Source organism: Protomyctophum parallelum (genome assembly GCF_964188405.1).
Source record: "Protomyctophum parallelum genome assembly, chromosome: 4".
Lineage (NCBI taxonomy): Eukaryota > Metazoa > Chordata > Actinopteri > Myctophiformes > Myctophidae > Protomyctophum > Protomyctophum parallelum.
In genome coordinates this window covers 41,218,186-41,242,949 of record NC_139700.1, presented here as the reverse complement: position 1 = coordinate 41,242,949, position 24,764 = coordinate 41,218,186, and the positions used below count along the sequence as shown (strand labels likewise).

The following is a 24,764-nucleotide window of genomic DNA, read 5'->3' as shown; positions in this document are numbered from 1 at the left end:
AGGCAAAATTATGTTCTACTATATCTGATTGACATTTATACCACTTAAATGGGGTAAAAGATCAGTTTCTCCAGATAGGGTAAATTACCGATCAGAGTGAATAATGGCCAATCACCGATCGCTGACCGATTATCGAAGCATCTCTACCTTTTTAAATGTCATTGCTAAATTACAGTCAGCCTTTTATGTCATAACTAATCAGCCAAAATGCAACCCTTTGAGCTACAGTGCATGCAACACAACATACGTTGACAAATATGGATTGAGTGTACAAGATTGGTTTTGAAAATAATGTCTTCCCTCACTTGAATATGTTTAGCTGACAACAGAGCACAGTTCAGAAGGTTGATTGGAGAGATAACAGGGTTTCCATTGATTTGCACTGGAGCCACTAATTGCTGCATAATGTGTAGTAGGGCACCTATCGAATGTTTTGCTATGGATTGTTCCGTTGATTTCATTTACGGTTAATTGAACAATCAAACAAGCACAGGTTTTTAAATAATTAAAATACAAATCTTATAATCACAAATTGAAAGAAAAAAGCGCTACCCCCCAGAGTAAAAATCTATTATTGAGATTATTTTCATAATCGATTAAATCTATTAGTTTGATTAACTGCCCTATGTGTGGCCAGTATCCACATTGGTATGTGTATGTCTTCCTTCAGACAATGCAGCAGCATAGATGATGATAATAAAAAGAAAGGGAGAGTGCAATTACACAGTTGACTCTGTCTGGAAATATAACTGAACATGCATTTCTATCAGGGTTGTTCCAATCACAAGAGGCTGAGCTCTAGTATAGTATTTCACTTTCCTGCCTTCTCAGACTATACTAGCCTGACGTTACAGTCCCTTCACATGGCATTGTATACAGGAAAAATATTCTACTGTATACTTGTGGACTTTTATTTTTTTTATTTATAAATTATACTGTATTGTTTGTGTGAATACTGCAAATGTTTATAAAATCTATAATTGTCTTGCCACTTTAATAATCATGAAAATATATTAAGGACTGGGAAAAAAGCTAATCCTTAGGTTCTGCAATATAATGGTCTTTCTTTGAATTGAACCACAGCTCGATATGTCTTTCTTTGAACCACAGCTCGATATGTAGGGCAGGCATTTTGCCCAGAATACTGTTATATCATTTAGAAGGAAGGGAGGCTGTCATCTCTCCCTCACACCTTTCCCTCTTACACAAACAGTTTCAGCCTCTTGCGATTCGCAATTTAGGCATTCAGTTGACGGTCTTAAACCAGAGAGTCTTATTGGGGATTCACACTGAGTCTGACTGAGTCGGTTTAATTTGAATCAAACCGTTTCCAAATACGGTTACCTGGTCCCCGCTGGCCATTATTCACATTGGCTGAGATTCAACAACGCACCTATACACTTCATTCAACTTATGTTGAGTGCCTCAGAGGGGTGCTGCTGGCTGTGGGCAATGGGGCTTTGGGAGACCGAAAATGTCATGTTACAGAACAAGAGTCACTTTCAGAGTTTAGAGCTGGGCGGTTGGGCGATGCGTGGTCGCCCGGTCAGAATTAAGAATGAGAAACCCTTCAGTCAACAAACAATCAGCACCTTGGCTTGGCAGCATTCTTGTGTAATAGACAGTTCTTTAGTAAGCACGGAGCTGTTTGTCTCACCTTACCACTGATGACCGTCTTAAGGGCAACACACAGGCTGCAAAAGGCGCACGTCAAAACAGCGGCCTCCAGGCCCAGATGGTTAGCTCAACCGTCTGGTTAGCTCAACCTAGGCTGCCGAGCCAGCCGGATGGCATGCCGCGGCTTCGACACTCGAACCCGACGTCTCTCTCTCTCTCTCTCTCTCTCTCTCTCTCTCTCTTCCCCCCCCCCCTGTCCGTCTACTATACTGTTCACTATCAATAAAGGCATAAATAAACCCCCCCCCCCCCCCAAAAATAGAAACAGCCTCCCTTATTTTCAATGGACTTATCCCACACTGGTTGGCGTCAGACACAGGTGCGCGTTCATGCCTTGCCTGGTCCCCAGATGCGCTGCTGTTCTATTTACAGGCTTTGCCGCGCGGTGAAACAATATTTTGAATACCGCGTTCTTTTTGTGCTAATGGGTGGCACTTCATGCACGTCGATACTGTGCTGCTACTGTTCACAAACTGTGTATGTTGCCCATTACACTGGGCTGTGTACTCAGGAGACCTATTGCAACACACAACATGCACATTTTCATGTACGTATGTCACATACCCTACTAGAACATTGGTCAACCTTTTCAGACCGTGGCCCCCCAAAATAATCACATTTTAACTGGCGGACCCCCCCCCTCCCCCCTGCCCTGACAAGCATTTGAATTGTAGCAGTCCATTTAGTTTGACTCTGTTCCACAGATACTGTACATGCATGTTGTGACAATGTTTGCCTCTTTCTATTATTATTTGACAATTTGGCCAATGTTTGATTTTCTTTTAATTACTTTTTAATCGTCTTCTTTCTTTTATTTTTCTTCAGGTATTAAAAAGGTATTACAATTTTAAAGTCCTTTAATTGTCACTGTCATCTGGGGACCTTCAACCCACAGCTTGAGAACCGTGCTCTACTAGTCTAGACACATTCCCATTAGATCGTTACCAGACTTAAAAAGTAAAATAGATAAGAACAGATAAGACCTGTTTGCAACCACGTTGCGACTGTACTGTACATTGACCACTTTTTTTTAAATCCACGCCAAGGGCTCTATTTTCGTCCATGCTAAACTCCTTATCCCTAAATTACTTTGCCTTATATTACTATTTTGAAAAACATTTTAAACAGTTAAAATAGCCAATCTACATGGACACGTTGTGAGCTTGTAGATTCGCTATTTTAATTATTCAACAACGTTTTTTTTTTAAATAGTAAAACAAGGCAAAGTAGTTTAGGGTCAGGATAAGGGGTTTAGCATGGAGAAAAATAGAGCCCCAAATGTCTTCGCCACAAAAACGGATCACGTTGCTTGTATTTGTACATCTGTTATGTGTGCATCTGTATACTGACCTGACGAAGATCTACTAAGATCGAAACGTTGTCGTTTATTCAATAAAGTAATTATTTACCAAAATACCTCCACACACACGTCACACACCAAACCCCTTTTTCAATTGTCATTCAAAGTACAAACCACATTTATTTGAAGACATGCTGCCGTTTCCCTGAACTACGGTAATCTTGTAATGCAGTCTCTTGGAAATAAAGAGCCATTGTAAAAGCAGTTAAAGCACTGAGTGTTCCTTTCACACACTTACATTTTTTATTACCTCATCACGATCCTTGATCCCAAGGCCCTGCCCTGGCCATCCTGAATATTTATGGATTTATTGATTCCTGGCTGTTGGATTGCTTGTTTGTGTTTTGCATGATTAGGCCAGGCCTAAAATCCGCTCGCCTTGGCCCTCTGAATCTCAGCAACAAGTCTGTCTGATTGAATCTTTGAAGGAGTCGTGTTCCAGTTCCTTCATTCTGTTTTGCTACGGTGTTAGAGCTGTGGTTCTCAAACATTGTCATGTCAAGGACCCCAAATTATTTAAAGTATTAATGGCGGCGGCCTGCGGACACCCACCATGAAAATATTTGGTGTTAATGACTCCAAGAATGGAAGATTTCTGTTTACAGAATGCAAAATTAAAAAAAAGAAAATCCCCCAGGTATTTTCTGAAATAGATCATTTTTTTAGATAGCATTTTATGTAGACATGGCACTCTATACTGTGTATTAACTGTATATTCATAGCTTCACTGTACAGCTCTACTGTTAGTCAGATGCTAGGTTCTTACGTGTAGCTTGCTTATGATTCTTGATGACCATTTTGTATGAATGAATGAACCATTGTAAAGCGCTTTGAGCACTTGGAAAAGCGCTATAAAATGCAATTCATTATTATTATTATTATTATTACCATGTTGTTCTTGCTTACTAAGTCGCTCTGGATTAAGAGCATCTGCTAAGTACCTACATTGTAAGATTATAAATTGTACATGCTTGTATGTCTGCCCTTCTTGGAGGGCGTCGAATAGCAAACGGCAGTTTACTGGCAGCAGTGACTGGCAGTAGCAGCTCGTTTTGCCTTGTTTAGCAAGCATTAGCCTCTTACAGCTCTTACTGTTGTTTTCGTCAGTGCTCAGTCAACACACTGGACCCTGCTTCAGAACGGGTTCAAAAATTGTTATTTTAGGGGGGTTGCGGCTTCAAAAGTTTGGGAACCCTTGGCCTATTTGATGTTGTATTCGTTTGTTTCTTTGTCTGAGGAAGAACCGGAAGCTCACAATGCCACCTTTTTGGCGGTATTTTACTAAATATCTACATTGTGGGGAGTAGCACAGCATACTGCATTCTTCTGCTTTGGTACTATGTTCACTTCAGACAAAAGCTCGGTGCCTGCCTAGTTTCTGTCTCATTACAGTAGTTAAGCCTGTGGCATTTCTCCCCTGGGTGTCATGTGTATTGGAATGGAAGAAAAAGCTGCTTGGGAACTGAGACCAAACAAATTATGTGTGTGTGCTGCTGTTTGTGTATGTTAGTGGGTGTGTGGGATTGTGTGTGTGCGTGTTTGTTCGTTTGTGAGAGTATGTGTTTCTTTGTATTTGAAACTGTAAATGACAAGTATAATTCAATAGTAACTAGGGATGTTAATTGTTAATCGATTCATCACCGTTAAGAAATTAATCAACCCCGATCGCCCAGGACAAAGTTCACTGTCCTTTCAATTAGTAACACCCAGGCCAGCTCCCAGGACGAAGTTTTATCACAAAGACGGAGGTTATTGATATAAAAACCGATCACTGTTGATGTTGCGTAACAGTGGGACGTCATCGAAAATGTCCCCCCCCCTGTTTTGCCAACGAGACCGAAAATCTTGAAACGTTAACTCTTGATCTATTCTAAATCATCCCGTCCAATTCTAAGAAAAAATCATGTCTTAGACGCGGTCCCGTCGCTAGTCCCGTTAGATGTAATCATACATCCCGTTATTGATCGGCTCTAGAGTGTTTTGGCTACATTTAGCTGCTACAGCCACATCCGGGTTAACATCTGGTCCGTCGGTAAAAGTGCTCCGCTACTATAAATCGCCGGGTGCTATGATTTAATGGATTAAATAACCACGGGCAATTGGAGTGTTAAACTTAACAGTTAATAACTAATCATAATTAATCAAATTCATGCAGTAAGCGGTTCTACCATTGGGTGGTTTTCTCTGAATGTACAGTAATGCTGTCTGCGCACGTGTGTGGTCAAGCCATTCCCTGGCCGTTTCGTCAATGGTCAAATAAATATTTGAATAAGGAATATAATATGCCTTTTAGGCTTTTGTATTATTTCTGTATATCAGCAAAATGTAGATTTTGATGTTGAACATTGAGGGAAATTAACATTCTCAAAAAGCCTGCTTTGTAACTGCAGAATAGGCAGTTTGGCACCGGCAGAGAATATTTTCATTTTCATAAAGTAGGTGCAACCTACTGTACACACTCGGCTGTGCCGCTCATCCCACAAATACATGTTCCCTAAATGCATTTTTGAGAACAGTGGTTCTCAAAATGGGGAACGGGTCCTTGAAGGGGTTCCAAAGTGTCCCCTGGTAAATTATGGTTAGTGAGGAACCAAATGGACCCTTACGTGGCTGTAACGTTGAGTTATGGTGGTTCGTGGTCTAATAAGGCATCGCTTCTCAAAGGATTCTCATGGCGGCATATCAGCAGATCAGCTATATATATAAAAATAATCACGCCCGTGTGAACTGAGTGGTGCAACTGCCCCCCCCCCCCCCTTTCTCAACAGCGCACAACAGTGCCCCTACTGGTACTAATAGTCATATACTGGTGCTCATTAACGTAGGTGACACATAGGTGAACACATAGGTGAACACGGACATTGCTGTTCCTTGGAGTGGTTGCACCACTCCACTCCAAAAAATAATATATATATATAGTTTGAATATTTGTTTTACATTTTAACGCCACAAAACCTATGGGGTCCTCCTTGGCACAAAATATTTTCAGATGGGGGTCCGCGGCCAAATACACATTGATTTTGGTGGTTCTTGACATGAAATATATTGAGAACCACTGCCCTGTCAATCGGGTACCATTTATCATGTTATGTATAACAGTTATTGGCAAGAAGCATTAGTACAACAGATACAGAAATTGTCTAGCCTCGGAAACCCAGTCGTTTTTATTTCCAGGGAGAAAGAAAGTCTGGGGCAGAGTCCACTTCAATTCGGCATAGAGTAGCGCTCACTCTCTGCTGATTTTCTGATTGTCTGCACCTTTGTTAAATTAACGCACACATGTACACACACACTACTCTCTCTCCCTGTCGCTCTAATTAATTAGTCTCTTGTCCAGCAGCTGCGCATAGTTTCTCCGGGCGGATCCTGCCGGGAGCTGCCTATGCCATAAAAAGCATAGGTGAGTTCCAGTCTAGACATTGTCTGACATTATGGTATTTTTGATGCAGTAGATATAACTATTGGTTCTCAGAATGGGGTCAAGGTCCTTGAGGGGTTCCAGGTGATAATAATAACTACTAGAAATGCACTGTCGAGATGCCAACTTGCGCCTTGCACACATGCAATCCATCATCCATGTATGGCCTACTTGTGCGCATGCAGAGCACGCCATGAGGTGCGCTCACCACTGGCATCACCACTTTGTATTGTATCTCTACTTTGAGTGCTACTAACTAATGTCTAATACAACTGCTGTTCTAAATCCTTTAGACCTGTTATTGACCTTATTCCAACCTTAGTTACGTCACCAAGAATGGTGGTCCCTTTTTGGCTGTTGATGGTGACTTCAAATATAAACAGGAGAGGACACCGACATGCATACTGTACATGCATACTGTACATACATACATACATTTTGTATAGGACCTTTACAGAGCAATGGAGATCGGCAAAGGGCGATTATCGGCTTCAATATTAATTGCTTTTTATTAGTATAGGTGCAAAAAAAAAAAAAAACTGCCGATTATTATATTTTCTCATAAATGTGCAAACATGGTGCAATAACCACTCTCATTGAAAATCCGGTAGAGTACTGTTGTAAGGAGATGTATAGCTGCGTGCATAGAGGCTGCGTGTCTCACTGTAACACCATCTGCTGTTTTTGTAGCTAGTTCTGAGTGTCTGCTGTCCATTACACCAAAGAAAGAATTCTCCTTTTACATCCATTAGCTAGTTTTGTCTTCTCCATCTCATCCACTATGGTTTTACACAGTATGATTCATTTGTCCTGGGCTGAATGAAGGTCTAACTCTCCATTATTGATTATAATGAAGCACAGCACATCATAAGAGCTTGTGCATATGCCGCATGAGCTTGGGTGAACAAAAGGGAGAAAAGATATACTGTTCCTTTAGAGGTAGTGCCACATCTTTTGTATTTTTCCAGTTTTTCATGTGTCTATGAGGTGACAGTACTTCATTAGATACCCTGGAGTCGTTTTTATGTGCAATGGTGTATAGAGCGTTGCAGTCCCTCCCCCTTTCAGAACAACGAGTGGCCCAGGAAATAAATCCCAATGCATTTGTCCCATAGGCATTTCTTAAAGTATTTATTTAAAGACTATGAGGAAAATGAACGGCGATTTCTTTTCCGGGTATCTCGAGGGGGCGGGACTGCGACGCTCTATTAACTTTGTATTTAGGGTTTCTTCCTGGAGGCTGAACCCTTGACAGTCAAAGGGGCCAATGAATGAAACGGTAATGTAGTGACATCACACTATCAGCCCCTCCCCCTTTATCATACAACTACAGCTGTGGGGTCTTCAGTTCAGGTGGATCACCACCCATCACCACCCACCAGGCAAACCAGGCATACTCAATGAACTGGTGGGTGTGCCCACATAAAAAAAACATTTTAACAAATACTGTACACTTTTTTTGAAAAAATTATACCTCCTTATTTAACAATAAGACCTGATGATCATGTCTTAGGGTGGAAAAAAATCACGGCACTTTAATACGAACATGTAAGCACCATGCCAGTCTGCCTCCAATACTATTCTCACAAAGCCACTTCCATGCCAGGGACACCATCTCAGAACACTGAAATATATACTGGCCCAGAAATGATCCTGTATCAAATATCAGAAGGCATAAATGCGGTATGAAGCAGGCTCTAATAATAACCATAATAATGCTATAATATGTCCATTGTTGTGTTCTATATAGCACCACGAATGGGCCGCTCCATTCTGCACATTTCAGTATAAAAGTGGTGGTATTAGGGCTTGTTTGTGTGAGCCTCGACAAAGCAAGGCAGTAGAGTATCTATCTGCATCTCTTCCCTTACAATCTGCGGATTGTCGCACATGCACAGTAGCGACTGCAAAGCAAAATATGACACATAACAACGATTATAGTATCAAGAACAAAACATGTGGCTTGAATATTTATTTTTAAATGACCTATTTGAGTTCAGAAGACTACTGTTCCTTTTAGACTGACACACGTGTATCTATTCTTTAATCAAATGTATGCAGTCAGAATAAGGCTAAAGATATCATGAGTTGCTTTAATTCAATTATATAATTCAATTAATTTAGTTTGTCTTTTTTTGAATAGCAGCCTAATCAGCAGCTAATCAAATACATTTTTGAATGAATTATCTTGAATTATCGTTTGATAGTCTAAAATAACCAAAATTATATTTTTAAGGTGATAACTAAAAAAGTGTCATAATAATAAGCCTAATAATAGGCTACAACAATACAACAACAATATACAATAGGCTACATATAATTATAGGGATCTTGACATAAGGAGCACTGATATAGCAACATAGAACATACATTTATTTTCAGAATTCAATTCAATTTCCCCTCTGGGATTAATAAAGTATCTATCGAGAGATTGGTGGCTGGTGGCAACTGTCTGGACTCCACACAAGTTGGAACTGTTAATTATCAACTGAACCTAAAACCAGCTGAACGGTTTTGGGACAGTTCATGAACGCACGCAATTGTGGAAATTAGGGAAATCATTAACCGAAATAACCGATTTGAGCGAGATTAACACTTCTGATGCCCAGGACGTTCACACACGTCTTATCAACTTTAACCGTGGCGTGCCTCGGACGTGTGGTGACGTCTTAAGGTAATTGTAAAACGGGATAGCTAAAATATATATATTATTTTAAATGGCCGTTGCTAAGCAACGTTTTGCTCAGCCCTGCCCTGCCTGGGAATGCGCACCCATTACTTCCTTGTTTACGGTCAGACAAAATACCCTAATTTCTCTGAATCTACACTACCTCCATGCAGATTGAACATTATGTGAATGTTCTGGTCAGGTTACAATATTAACTCTTCTAAGAGAGTAAAAGAAACGGGAAAGGTTTTTGCCTCTGGGGGCACCACCTTCTCTTTTGTGTAGTAACAGGAACCTGATGTAAACAAGTATTTTTATGGTTTTATCCTCTTAGCAGTTTTTGTATTTACGTGTACCTTCCTTGAACTGTACCCATTCTGCAATCTGTTAATAACAATCTGTTTGCTTATCTGGGCTTGCTTGCTTCCAGATGTTTAAAGACAGTGGTTTTCAAACATGTTCATGTCATCTGAAAATATATTGTGCCACTGTGCCAGGGACCCTATTAGTCCGGGAATATTATCAATATAATGTCAAATCTGGGAATACATTTCTTATCAAGAATTTTCTTCACCAATGTGTTTGTAAAGGTTTCTATTCAACCACCCTAGGGTGCTATGTTAAACAGCTGTTAAACAGCTATGTTAAATAGCTGTTTGGGATACCATACAACCATTATAAGGCAAACTGTTCTAAAGTTCATTATGCTTTAAGTAGCATGTGACATTAAACTAGGGTGTTTTCATGATTCTGAATCCATTCCAAGCATTCGTTTTGCACGAAAAACACTCCTTGGGTCAAAAATGGCCATGGCCGTCATCACAATTGTGATGAGGTCAGCACATTTGGGCATATTTGGGCAACTATGGGTCAAACTAGGGGGTTTTCATGATTCTGAACCCATTCCAAACATTCGTTTTGCACAAAAAACACTCCTTAGGCTAAATTCAGCCCATGCAGTGTTTTTTGGGCAAAACTAATGCTTGGAATGGATTCAGAATCATGAAAACCCTCTAGTTTGACCCCTAGTTTGGCCATAGACCTCCTAGTTTGGCCATAGCCACTTGCCCAAATGTGCCCTAATGTGCTGACCTCATCCCATCTGTGATGATGACTATGGCCATTTTTAGGCCAAGGATTGTTTTTCATGCATAACTAATGCTTGGAATGGATTCAGAATCATGAAAACACCCTAGTTTGACATGCCACATGCTACTTGAAGAATACATAAATAAATAAATACATTTAGAACATTTTGCCTTATAATGGTTGGATGGTACCCCAACTTTCAGCAGCTGTCAAATATTCCCCTAGGGTGGTTGAATATAAACCAATGTGCTATATGTTAGTAGACACCTTTACAAACACATTGGTGAAGAAAATTCTTGGTAAGAAATTAATTCCCAGAATGTATTCATCCCCTGACTATATACAAGATTTGTGTTTTTTATTCAACTGTGAATCGCTGTAAATTACGAGAGTCTGCCAAATGCCTAAAGGTTAGGCATTTAGCAGACCCTCGTAACTTACTTACTTGGACAGTTTTGTAGGGGTGGAACAGTTCATGGAATTAATAAATTAAATCTGTTATAACAAATAGTTGTTTATACATATAAAATGTATAAAGTGAACATAGTAGATATACAAGCTCATAGCACGTCACAATCCGATATAAAATAACATTTAAGTGGTAAATAATTTGGATGGGTTTACAAAACAACATTCATGATTACAGCGTGCTTGTATTCACATAATCCATTCCATTACAGCTCAGAATTATAGTGTTCTGTTCTGTCTTCTCTCCAAAGCTCAACATATTACAATTTGCCAACAAAGGCTCCTTGATTTTCCATTGTTTGCGTTGTGGCTTGGATCAATGGAACTAATACTTTAAGTTCCTATTTGTTGGTATTACAAGTACCATAATCTTTTTGTATTATTAATGCTATACAGTACAGTAATATCAATAAAATCGTAGATTTTGGCCAATTATTTGGGGGCGCACTTGCAGTCATCCTCACAGGCCCACTGTTTTAAACAATGTGAAGTGTCAAGTCAACGCCACACAATGCAAGTTTTGCAACAAGGCCATGCTTTTGCGATGACAAAAAACACATGTACTGTAGGCTGCTGATATCTTTTCATCTCGGTACAGTGTGGCCTCCTACACACTTTGCACCAAGGTTGCAGTGCTACGCCCACAGGATGGCGTATAGGCAAACTAGGCTAACATTTTGGTGAATGGAAAGCGTAGGGCTCTTAGCATTTAATCCCTAGTTGCAAAAGGAGGGTTGCTCAGTGACCAGCACTACTGAGCTTTTAAGTATGACTAGGGATGAGACCACAATGTTGTGGCCCAAATAATTGCGATTAACAATGTTATCGCGATAATCTAAATAATGGTTAAATGTTACTTTAACTGTTAAAATTTCTATTTTGCTAACTTATTTGCATCACAGCAAAGGGCTTGAATCCGGCCTAGAAATCTGAGCCTAGCCTAGCCCGACAGAAATTCAGCCTGAAGCCCAATAAATATGGGACAAACTTGACATTTTTATGAACAGCAGCAGCAGCCTTTTTCTATAATAATGAATTATTATTGGCTATTAATGAAGAATTAATGAAGGTAGATAAATTCTACCTTATCACAACTAGCAGTAACACTCATTCTGTTTTTCAAAGTGACTGTCCCACTGTTATCCACTGGATTTAACATAATTTGGAATGCCTTTGCTGTGAGGAGGTGCTGCTCTGATACATGCTGCAGCATTGCGTTTATTCTATCAAAATATGGATACCGACTAGTCACCACCCAGGGCAAGGAAGGACACCACACAGGCCAGCTTCCTTAAGTTTGTAGCTTTATTCCTCTCAGTTCAGGGAATCATTCACAATTTAAATTTTTTACATCCGGACAGAGGCTCTCTCCTGAGTGTTTGTGGAGATGACTGATTTATCCTGTTGTGCCTTGATCAAGTCCATGCACAACAGGTGCACAGCCACACCCAGCTCTGAGTCCAGTTCTAGTTTGACTCAGGCCAGGTGTGACTGCTTAAATCAGTCATCCTCCATCTCACAACATTTAATATTGACTTACTTTATATTTATTATATACATATATTTATTTATTTACTTTATCCTGTTGGATTCATCAACATATGCTTCATATACTGTGCAGTGTTTCTAGCCACATCTATTTGGGCTAAAATGTCAAAACAAGTGACTTAAAGGATTATAGTTCAACCCAAAAGTATTTTTTTTCCTATTGATTACTCTCCTCATGGAGACTATGCTTTAGTGTTTGTCTCGTTCCTAAGCCAATAATGTGATGACTAGCAGTAGTTCCCTGTGGAGACGCAAAGAGTCTTTGTGTAATCAATGTCATTTTGGGGTGAACTATTATTCCTTTAAAGTTGTAGTGAAATGAGAAATACGGTTTTCACACTTTTAGACCATATCCGTGGTCATCATATGGGCATACCTAACAATGGATGCCAAAAAAATGGGCAAATTCTAATTTCTGTGTTTTTATATCAAAAGTCCATAAAACTATTTTTTTAATTACGAAAACGTGCCCACATCAATAAAAGCCAATGAAAATTAAGCTCACCAGTTTGATTCCATATCTGCGCGTCCGTCGAAACACAGGTGCTACTGATTACAGTGTCAGAGTACCCGTTCCACCCATCTGTCTGTGTCCCTTTTGTGCCCATATATGGAGATTTCTGTATCTGTCTCTCTGTGTCCCTTTATTCTTATATGGAGCAAGCCCAAATATGGAGTGTTGTGATGTCAGAAGTTGAACCGGCCAGCTCCGGTGTGGGCGGCTGTGGCTCAGGAGGTAGAGCAGGTCGTACAATGATCCCTGGGTCGGTGGTTTGAATCCCGGCTCCTCCTGTCCACATGTCGAAGTGTCCTTGGGCAAGACACTGAACCCTACATTGCCTCCAATGATTTGGTCGGTGAGAGCTCGCCACCATTTGTGTGTGAATGTGGGAAGTGAGGACGCTGGCGTTGACTGTTCGCTGCTTCACCTTCCAATGTATGAATGAATGAACCTTTCTAAAGCGCTTTGAGCACTTGGAAAAGCGCTATAAAAAATGCAATTCATTATAAATGCATCCCCCACCCAGATATTATGTCTGTGTCCCTTTTATGCCCATATATGGAGTTCTTTGTCAGGCATGCCCAAATATGGAGTCTATGCAGGCCAGTTCCATATATGGACAATGGGCAGGGGCCCTGTCCAGAGCCCGGGCAGAGGCCTTTTTGGGTCGGTTCTGGACAACCGTGGGTCCGACCGCCTCGACACCGGGCACTCCCGGCACTGTGGTGGGGTGGAACGGGTGTGTAGAATTTGAAGTCGGTGGGGTGCCCAAAACCCGACAAATTCAGCCGGGGGATGGGAAGATGGGGGGCTGTGGGGGGTATGTAAGAGTTGCACCCTGATTCCTTTTGTAACAAAAAGCTTATCACAAACCTCCCGTTTGTCTCTCTGTCGTGGTTCTCTACAGGGCTGCTGTTCACCATGTTAAGATAAAGACCCAGAGCACTGTGCTGTTGACCATGCTAAAGCGGCTGGACAAGATCCGCTTCCGGGGCCAGCGGCGGGACGAGTTCCTGGACCTGGCCGAGTCGCCCAACAACTCTGACTCCGAATGTAACGACGACATCATGATGAAGCCCCCTCGGACCTCCTCCGCCAAAGACCTAGAGGAGCTGGCTGACCTGCAACTGCAGGCGGAGGTATTTACCTTTTGCCTTGTTTTTGGAAAATTGGTCGTTGTCATGAACGTTTCTTGCCGATCAAAGGCTGCATATTAGTGGCTGGGCGATATTCAATTCAATATCACCATTATTTCAAACGTTTGCCTCAATTACGAATTCATTATGAATGACATTTTTGATTTTGATATATGTTGGGGACCCCCCCCCCCCCAAGGACCACCAGAAAGTGTAGCTGCTGCTATTGCAATGGGGATCACTAAACACTAAACGACAAAAACGAAACCGTTGCCTAATAGCGCAGGAATCCGGGAATCCCTTGCAAAGGGACGCTTGGCAACTCAACCTGTGCCTCATCTGTGTGCTTTAATCATCGTGATGTGTGCTCCTCCTGCGCCCCAGGTCAGCTGAATGCTCTCAGTAATGACACCCCAGAGGGCAATCTGTACTGTGGTGAATGGTGTACCGTACCAAGTGATGGAAGTCACTTCAATAGTACTTCAATCCTAGCATCTCTATTCTGGGCCGAGACAATCTTAGATTGTCAATCTACTATTTTATTTGTGCCAACAAGGTTTATGCAGAGTCTCTACACTGTAGACTGTAGAGGGGAAAAAAGGAGCGGACCTAGTATAGCGCCGTGGGGGGCCCGTTTAACTAAGTATATACTGTAGGGTTATTTACCAGGCACAGGTGATTTTTTTGTTTGAATTTTGTATTAGTCAGAAATATTAACAGCAGGAGGTACAGTCAGACATTTAAACAAACAAGTTCTGGGGACTTGTATCTGTTGTGGTATTTACTATTCAATTCATGAACATAGCATAACAAAGTATTCTGTCGGCAATATACAATAAACAATATTAACATTTTGTGGAAATTGTAGATTTGGCATTGTTATCTGTACAGTATGTGTAATGTGTTTTTTCTTTTAAGACATTCATGGAATAATGTTAAATATTTACAGAAATCTCTTGCGAGAATGATTTTTTTCTTGTTTGATTGGATGTATCAATCCCCGATACTCATATTTGAACTGGGGAGTGGGGACTACATCTAAATTAAACAAACTCTTTGGAAATCTCTCTCCTTCAGTATTACGTGGGACCTTCCAGAATATCTTCATTAATTAAGTCCAGTCACTTCTCTTTGCTTAGATGCTGCCTTGTTGCAGCTGCTGGCCACTTTGCCTGGAGGCGGTTTTGCCAGAAGCTCTCTCTCTCTCACTCCCCCCCCCCCCCCCCCCCCCCTCCCTTGATACATGACGTTCCTGTTTATTCAGTCCCTTTCCTGTTGATCTTGTCCTCTCCTCTCGGGCAAGATGGAGAGAATGCCCTCCAACGGCTGCGTGCGTCACACGGGCACAAGCTGTGGCACCCATAGACGCAGCATGCCAAGGCTGACTGACTGACCCATAGGCCCAGCATGCCAAGGCTGACTGACTGACCCATAGGCCCAGCATGCCAAGGCTGACTGACGGCTTTGACATGAATCCAGTGATTCTCAACCTGTGGGCCCGGGACCATTGGTGGGCCCCCAAATAACTAGCAAAACATTACGTTTTGTAGGATAATGGAACATTAATATAATCTCTGTCAAACCTTGGTAGTTTATAGTCTCTATTGTTTCTTGTTACCCAATCTGGGAACTATTCAGTAAAAGAAAGGAACATGTTTTTTTTCTCCCCCTTTGTTTTTACCTCTAGGGGCACCTACTCCTTTTTGGTGTAGAAAACACTTCCTCCTTATTTTCTTCTCTGTGAAATATGTCTTGTATTTTCCTGAACCGATTATCTGACAAAGTTTGCAATCATCAAGACGTATTGCTTATGATGTTCAGTTTAGTAGCACGATGTAATATGAAATAGAAACAATACATATCAACAGAAGACAAGTTATTGTGCAAGGAAGAAGACAAAGTGTACTCCTTTTGGAGAAGAGGTCAATAACTGAATAATATTCATAAGCTTGTCTAATGACTTCAGTGCATTCCTTCGGCTCCAGTTTACCTCCCAGTGCATCTGTGGTGCATGTCATGGTGTAGAACATGTCCTTTCCTTCTTTTCAAAGCCTTGCCTTTGAAACATTCTGCACAAGTGCATTTTATGTTTGTGGCTCCGCTCAAACATGAACCTCCCTTTAAAGCGTCATTCATCCTTGCTAGTGTTTTGGGTTATGTTGTTGCCAAGTCTGCTTATTAAGTGACTTTGGCCTTGTCTTTCACTTTCTGTATAGTTGCTTCTAAATATTGGTAGTTGTGGGTTGCATTTTTGTTTTGTGGAGTTGCTTACTTGGGCGAGTTTCCTACGTCTGTTTAAACCAGTGGTTCATGTCCAGTACCCCAAATTAATTATATTTGTCAGCGGACCAACACCTGAAAACATTCCCGTGCCAGTTGCCGTGGGCTCCCCCGCGCCCACCGCCTCCCCACTCCACTGGCCATGACCACGCGACAGACTGCACAAATCTGAATGACTGACTATCGTAAACGATACAGACAGACCTCCCCAACAATATTGCCGAGACGGTTTGTTTATTTTTGGACCGCTATGTAAATTCTTATGAGACGATTTAAGATGACCCCATGTTATTCTCCATAGAGAGAAACCTCTGTGAACTTACATGAATATTATTATTATCAGCTTGTTGTGCCGCTTCAGCGTTGCCTGGCTGTCATGCTGCAGATTCATTGTCTTCTCTCTGCTCGGAGCTCGCGCTGAGAACGGGGAGGCGGGTGGGCGCGGGGGGGGGGGAGCGCACGGCAACTGGTACGAGAATTTGTCACTCGCGCCAGGGACCCGCATACAAGATTTCTGTAGATAAAATGTTTCAAAAATAGTCCAAATATTTCACATCTTTTGAAAATAGCTGATCTACAAGCTCACAAGCAAGCTTGTAGTTCTCGTCTATTTTCAAATATTTCTCAACTGATAAAACAGGTTGCTTCTTTTGGGCTTGTTTTTGGTGACCCGGCCGCTTGTTTCTCTTACTAAATCTGGCAACCTTGACTGTGACCCTCTGCAGTAGCCTACATTGTCTCCTTGCTGAGCAGAGACTCACTGTCTCTGTCTTTGTGCAGGAACCCAACTGAAATACAGGTCAAGCTCCTCTGTATTGAAGCTAGAAACAGGCAATTTTGGATTATTGGACATTTGCACATATTTGATGTTGTCAAGGTATCGCACACATAGAAGACTCCACGGTAATATGGGATTAAAGGTGCAGTGCTATTCTTTTGTTAAAATAAGTGTTATTAACTTTGTATTCTGATTCTGTAATCATTGCTATACTGCAGAATAGCAATACTATGTATAGTAATACTATGACACAAACACTCATGTCTGAGTCATAGTCATAGATATAAGGTTATATCTGAGTCATAGTGAAATCTATATACCGTATGCTTATTATGTTTGGTTCATAGTGAACTCCTATATGTCCCTTGGGGCCGCCAAGGAATGTGGTTGTCCACAATTTTAAGGTTGCCTGTTCGAACCCGGGGCTCCCCCAGAGTTGGTGTCAAAGTGTCCTTCAGCAAGACACTGAACCCCTAATTGCTCCCGATGTGCTGGTTGGTGCCTTGCATGGTTTCTGCTGCCATCGGTGTATGAATGTGTGTGTGACTGGGTGAATGTAATGCACAATCTCTGTAAAGCGCCTTGGATAAAGGCGCTTTACCATTTACCATTTTTAACATTTTGAAAGGAATGTTTTTTTTCCCCCTTTTTTTTCTCCTTTTGTTTTTCCCAGGCCAAGGACCCCTTCAGCAGGGACCCGGCCCCACCACTACCTAAGTGTGTTGCAGATTAAAAATGTTCATATATTATCTTTTCTATCAATGTTGGATTTATTATAATAACTCATAACCCGCCCCTAAAACCCCCGGGCGCTGTTGGCTACTGCCACCATATATACTCCCGTTCTATTTCGCTTGGAGAACCGTTTTCAGCTCTCCAAAAATAGTAAGCCAAAATCTGCTAAAGCTAATGTGATCATAATCTATTTAATTATTTCTTTCCCATGCCCATACTGTATATATACGTACCCCGACGCTAGGGGGCGTCATATCCCAGGTCCGTATATACGTACCCCAACGTATACTCCGTCTATATAATTGTTGAGTCCCACAGCAGCGTTTAACATTGGTCCGGTTCCTATGTCAACGCCCCACCGCTCCAGCTATGGGATTGAAAATAAAACCACGGCGTAAAGCAGTTAAAGCCAGCGAGTGTGTCTGGGGGGCGGGGGGGTGGGCAAACTCCGTCTTTTAAAGTGAACACGTATGGTGGCACCTGGAACTGGGGTTTATGCTAACAGTTAGCCGCAATAAATGCGGTAAGAGTCTTTAGAAGCATTCATATTTTAACCTTGCAGTAACCAGGATTTAGTATTGAGCCGCAACATCGTCGTGTTGTTCAATCCAGCTCAATCTGAGCCATAATTCCGAGTTAAAGGACTATAAAGACCGGCGGTCCCAGCATTGTGTGCGGGCCACGAGATCTTTTTTCCTAGGACTCTTGGAGCCAAGCATTGCTTAGCGACCGGGAGCCCTGCTTTACGGTAAATATGAGCGAGATGATTATTAATTAATTCAAAGCTCAAAAACATGGGATTTTATGAAATACACATTACGTCTGTGGCGTTCAATGACTGAAACCCTCCATATTTAGTAAACTTGTCCTCTGGCTATGTATTTGGTCTTCTCTCTTTTCCCCCTCTGCATCAAACCTCTTTGCCAAAAATAGCAAGGTCTAAAAGCACACCGATCTGCTATTTTTGGTGAATGTTCCCCCAGAATAGAGATGATCGGTTTCAAGGTTAATACAAAAAAAAAAAAAAAATCCTATCACACATTTGGCTCTACTCTCTAGTAACTCAGAGAACCCCCCCATAGCGGTCCTGTAGCCCTTGGTGAAGACCCATTTGCAATATTATTATAAATACAGTATAAAGAGGACCTGAGTTGATCTGACTGTGTTATTCTTATGGAGAACCAGGGGTCCCCTGGTTCTCCATATCAATAACACAGTATCTTGCTCTTGTTCCCATAGAAACCAGAGAGGTTTAATTTACCCCATGTGACTACTATCTCTACTACTATCTCGCTCTACTACTATCTCAAAGCATTCACACACTCTTTGTGACAGTCTGGCCATGGAATAACACAAGCAAAGAGTCGTACCATTCAAAACCTCTTCACTCATCTCACAAATAGGGCTGCAACTATACCGGTTATTTAGTTTTTTCCTTTTGTTTTCTTAATTTTTTGAGTGGTGCAACCACTCCTACAACCAGCAATGTCTGTGCGTACCTACCTACCTACACCTGTATCTATGTGTATCTGAGCACGAGTATATGACTTATTAGTACCAGTAGGGGGAGAGAGAGAGAGATAGTGCTGCAGCCTGCTCTGTTGCCTGCTAATGAAAGGCCATGAATGGCCTTTCTGAGCCCCGCCCCACTCCCATTGTTTACATTGCCCAGAAAGGCCCTTATTTAGCTACCAGTAGTCGTTATTGAGTATGTGTGTTGTGCAGTGACAAATATCACCCTTCTTGCCCGTTTTCCCTCCCCAAACACAGGCACAGTTGTGTTTGTATAGATGCTCGACAAAGCCGGATGCACCACCGCGGTGGATTCAAACTCACAACCTCCGGTGGGCATGGGCCCTTAACTACTGTGCCACCCGAGCGTTTGATTATTTTTATTAACAACTATTCCATAAATTATGTAACAAATAAGCAGACCTACAAGCTCATATCATGTCCCACCACAACGCGTAGGTTAGATAGTTTCAGTAATTGAAGTAAATAAATAAGTAGGGCTGTCAAATCATTAAAAAAAAATCAGATTAATCACAGCTTCAAAATTAATCATTATTAATCACCATTCGATCTATGTCCAAAATATGCCATGTTTTCCTGTATATTGTGGAAATGGAAAGATAAATGCCATACATTTGTTTTTTTATGCTTTTTGTTTTCTAATGCATTTAGTAGGCTATATGATGTGATGTGAGCATTTATAGGCCTAGCATACACTTTGAGTTAAATTAACATGAACATGAAATGGCCTAGGCTAATTTCAATCAATTTAATTTGGGGGTCCTTGAAATTAAAATGGGTGAGAATCAATGGGTTAAACTGTAGATTCCTAAAATGGTTAGTCTCAATACTTGATTCTGATTGGCTGGTTACCGTCACGTGACTGTTGTAAATGTCACCGATAACCCACACCTTCAATCACTTTATATCATTCGCAGCTGATTCCGCATCTCTGTAGCTGTACTGGGGAAGGGGAGCGCTTGATTGCCTTACAAACCCATGCCGTGCGGGCGTCTAAGCACCGCCCGGCTCATATGACTGTGAATGTGTGGCTCCAGGCAGCCCCATAAAGACATCAAGCGCTATTCTCCCGTCACATAGCCTACTTGCCGAGCAAAACAAGGAAGTGATGTGGCTCGCTCTGGTGGCGCAAAGCGTAGCTACTTTCTTGAATCTAATAGTTTTATTAGGTTAATATTGCTATATGTTTGTAACCGTTTTAGAACAGCAATAAGCCACTCGAGGCCTCAGCTTACCGGGTATTTTACAATCAGGTCTGCCTAGCCATTGTAAAATACCCGGTAACCTGAGACCTCTCGTGGCTTATTGCTTAAGTACTAAGTAGACTATAGTGAATTCACAAAATACAATAACATGGCACATAACCATTTTTGAAACGTGGCTTGGTTTAGAAATGCCTATATTTTGCGCTAAAGTAATATATTGAATAACATAAATGTAGGTTTTAAGGCTAGAATGTCATTGTAGAGAAGTGAGAGACTGCAGGACTCTGGAGATAGTCACGGTCGTGATTGTGAATGATCAGCTTCAGTCAGTGTTTTAGTTCTTACCTGGAGTTGTACATTACCTCCGCTGTGCACAGCAGCGCAGGGGAACTGGCTTTATATCCACGGCCGTTTTCAGTTGCTCTCCATGTGTGACACAAAAGTACCATGTGTTTGTTTTGGTAATAGCCTATACTGCAGGCGCAGCCATGCTGATTTGCGTAATTGCGTTGGACAAAACAAAACCAGCCGGACCAACGTTAATGGCTCCGCTTAATGCACGCACGACCCGCATTTGCAAACTGTCCACAAGACTCACAAAACATATTGTGAGTGATTTGTGCGTGTGTGTAAGCATGCGGAGGAGGGTGTGGGTGTGTGTGTGTGTGTGTGTGTGTGTGTGTGCGTGCGTGCGTGCGTGCGTGCATGATGAATCATGATGGTGGTACCCCCAGCCGCTTTGCTAGGCAGACAAAGTAACACAACAGAATCAAACCACTTGACAACTCAACTACAATACACAATCTATCTCTGGTGTTGTTCAATCATGACTGTGCACTACACAGATTTATTATGCCCTGGACGTTCCTCTCTGCTCTCTCGCTCTGTCAGTCTGTCTGTCTCCACACTCTCACACCAGGCGAAATCAACAGGCTATTTAAAACAGGTGGATGACAGGGTTGAGTGACATGCGTCAGGAACAGACGGCTCAGGGACCATTTCGGTCCTTCACAATGCGTTAATTTTGTTATTTTTTTAGCACAATTAAATAACTAAATTAATTAACGCTGTTAATTAATCAAAGTCTTTTTTGACCAGATGAAGACTGAAGAGCCTTGGCTCGAAACTTTGTCAATACATTTATCTTTTGGAGCATATGAGTGTGCGGGTTCCCTTCTCTTTTCCTGTGTCACTTTTTGAACCCAGCACCTCCACGAAGTGATGTGCGTATTTTATTTTACTATAGTTCCTCAGTTTTACCCCTCAGTTTCACTCACAAAACACACCACTATACTACAGTACATGTCATAAGCTTTGATGGTCTTTGCATCTTAAAATAGCCTGTAATTTATATGATTCAGTCCACAGTACAGTGAAACTAATTATTACCACACGTGGTGCATGTAATTAATGGACATAGTGTTATTTATAGGGCTAATTATTGCAGATGATGAATGGGGAAATGTTCAATTTTTATAGACCGCAGTAGCTACTGTCCATCATTAGTTGGATGACTTGGAAGTCACTTTCCTCTGTGCTGTGGAATTAACCTGGGTCCCCCGCTTTGATCTCCCATCTGTTCTGGCCGTTGCTGTCTGGCCACGTTCCAGCATTTTAGATTTGTTTGTTGTTCATTTGTTACAGCTTATGTACGTGCACGTCAAGCACAATTCTTTTGGTTTCTTAACCCAGATTTAAACCGGGGGGTAATCATCATAGAATATCCGTACATTGAAACACTATAGAATGCCAGATCAATATTGACGTGGCATTTGTCTACATAACATGCTAAATGACACATTTCAGTCTTTGCATTAATTTTGTCGAGGCTAGGGCAACTGGGCAAGTGCTACAGCAAGTCCTACGGGCTAAGGTGGAGTCTGAAGAGACATTAACACAGATACAGATATTAATACACTTTCCCTCACGAACCATAGGCGGGGATCATGCGGCCAGTGCCAGTCAAATGCACGAAATATCACAGTAGAAGAAGAGATCCCAGGGCAACCAAGGAAGCTTAGAGAAGGAAGTGTCATGGTCACGTGAGTGCTGCGCCATGACACTTTCATGGGAGCCAAATCTCGCACCGGAAGTTACATGAATACAAAGCAGTGAATGGAGCAAGCTTGACCAGCTCATAACAAACATTATTTATTAACCATTGAGACCTGTGTCATATAATCGGTTCAGGAATATAAAATAAGACAATATCACAGTTTTCTTTGTACATCATTAATTTGAGGATTTAAACAGCAGCAAGTATCGTTTTTGTTCCGGAGGTATCGTGAGATTTGGCTGCCAGACAGGGAACGGTGGAAAGTCTCGCGATACCTGGCACGTTCAAAAACATACTTTTTGCTCTTTAGATACCTCTATAAAATTACACACTACACATCGAAAAGCAACACAGCAGACAATATTTGTGTTATATGCCTTCTGTTATTTTCCAGACGCGATTACTTCTGTCATCTGAAATAGTGTTTGTTCATGAGCTGGTCATCTGTCATTCTGAAATAGTGTTTGTTCATGAGCTGGTCATCTGTCATTCAGAAATGGTGTTTGTTCATGAGCTGGTCATCTGTCATTCAGAAATAGTGTTTGTTCATGAGCTGGTCATCTGTCATTCAGAAATAGTGTTTGTTCATGAGCTGGTCACTGAGCTCTCATTGACTCCAGTGCATTCTGCCGAACTTCCTGGTGTAGTTTATGTCCCATGGTGCGATGAATCTGCTGTCTCCATTTCACCTCCATTTCATATACCTTGAGGGCAACCAGGAAGTGTAGCCCCCCTAATATTGTAGTCATAGGAGACCATTAGGCTGCGGTAGACGGCGATGTGGTGTTTTCCTTCCGTGGATGTAAGAAGAGGGAATAACGACGATTTTGGCTCATTTTGAGCAGAAAAAGGAGTAATTGCCTGGGCCGTGGCTCAGCGGTCCAGGCACCTTGGCTGGTAATGCAGTCTGGCAGTGTGCTGCGGGTTCGACTCCCGTTCCCAACGGCCTTTACTGAATGTCACTCCCCCCCCCATCTATCTCACTCCCCATTTCCTGTCAGCCTACTGTCTGTCCCTTATCCTAATATAAAATAAAGTCCACAAAAAATAATTTAAAAGAAAAAGTAGAGTAAGAGTAAGAGTAATAAGCGTGCACGCGGCCGTGTTTGTGTCAGATCCGTCATGTGGAGGCTGTCTAACATGTGAGTAAAAACAAGCTCGAAACGTGTCGTGAACTGCTATTTTTGAATTTCATTCCTATAAAGTAATAGTTTTGGACATGAGGTTTCCACCTGACAGAGACGGATTTCAGGTAGTTGGCACTTGGCAACCCTAATTATGTTTTCAAAATGACCTACTTTTGCGCTAAGCAGGGAACATACGTAGAACCCTTCAAAACCTCACCATTTTAACTCACAAGGCAAGGCAGTTTAGAGCACATTGCAACAAAACAAAGAACGCAATTCAATGTGCACATTGAGTTGCACACAAGCACTACAACTTAGATGGTCTTGCTTCTTAAAATAGTCTCTGTAATTTCCACAATTCAGTCTACTGTACAAGCATAATGTTCTGAGTCCTGAGTTGTGGGTTTCCAGAAGTCAGACTTGTTTAAATTTTGAATTTGTTTTAGTTATATTTGTCATAGTCATCTCACATTTTCTACAGTAATTTTTTTTTTGCTGGTGCCGTGATGGCATCACAAGACCTGATTTATACTTAGCTGTGTTCCAAAAATAGGCTACTTTCGGAGCACCAGACTCCCGAGCGCAACCAAGCATAAAATGACTTGACTTAGTTCTACTGGATACTGGTCAAATGTTTTGGTAGTCAATCATATCTGAACACGTTTGACTCCCCCACCCTGATAAGCACTTGGAATGTAGTAGTTGAGGAATTCAACTTTGTTTGACTGTGCTCCACAGATAAATATTGTGAAAATAGCAGATCTACACAAAGCTCACTGGGAGGCATTGTGTGAGCTTATAGATTGGCTATTTTCACTGTTTCTTATATATTATTTGACAATTTTGGCCAATGTTTGACCAGTTTTTATAGCATACCTCGTTAATTACTTTTGAAGCATGGTCTTTTGAGGTATTACAAAGGTCTTAAAAGTCCTAAATCGTCATTTATTTGTCACCTGGGACCCCCCACCTCACACACACACACACACACACACACACACACACACACACACACACACACACACCCCCACACACACACACCCTTATCATATGGGGACCCCTCCTGGGTGTCCCGACCCACAGGTTGAGAACAACTGTTTTAGTCGACCAAGAATAACACCGAAACTGTAGCACCTCCCAATCAGGGCCCAAATGAGGTTCAACGAAACAGCTTATCTGGCTTC

The 24,764-nt window shown here is 41.6% G+C and overlaps 1 protein-coding gene across 3 annotated transcripts in view; it reads left to right on the top strand.

The window, feature by feature from the left end:
* The window catches only part of LOC310857599 (GRAM domain-containing protein 4-like), a 117,650-nt gene that overhangs the window by 3,528 nt on the left and 89,358 nt on the right, over positions 1-24,764 (top strand). For 2 of the 3 annotated variants that reach the window (XM_083763333.1, XM_083763332.1), the window contains exon 2: positions 13,638-13,869. In XM_083763333.1, the coding sequence (XP_083619459.1) occupies positions 13,638-13,869 (232 nt within the window). Of the gene's footprint in view, positions 1-13,637; positions 13,870-16,976; positions 17,067-24,764 lie in introns of those variants that run through there. The other variant, XM_083763334.1, reaches the window with a different exon arrangement.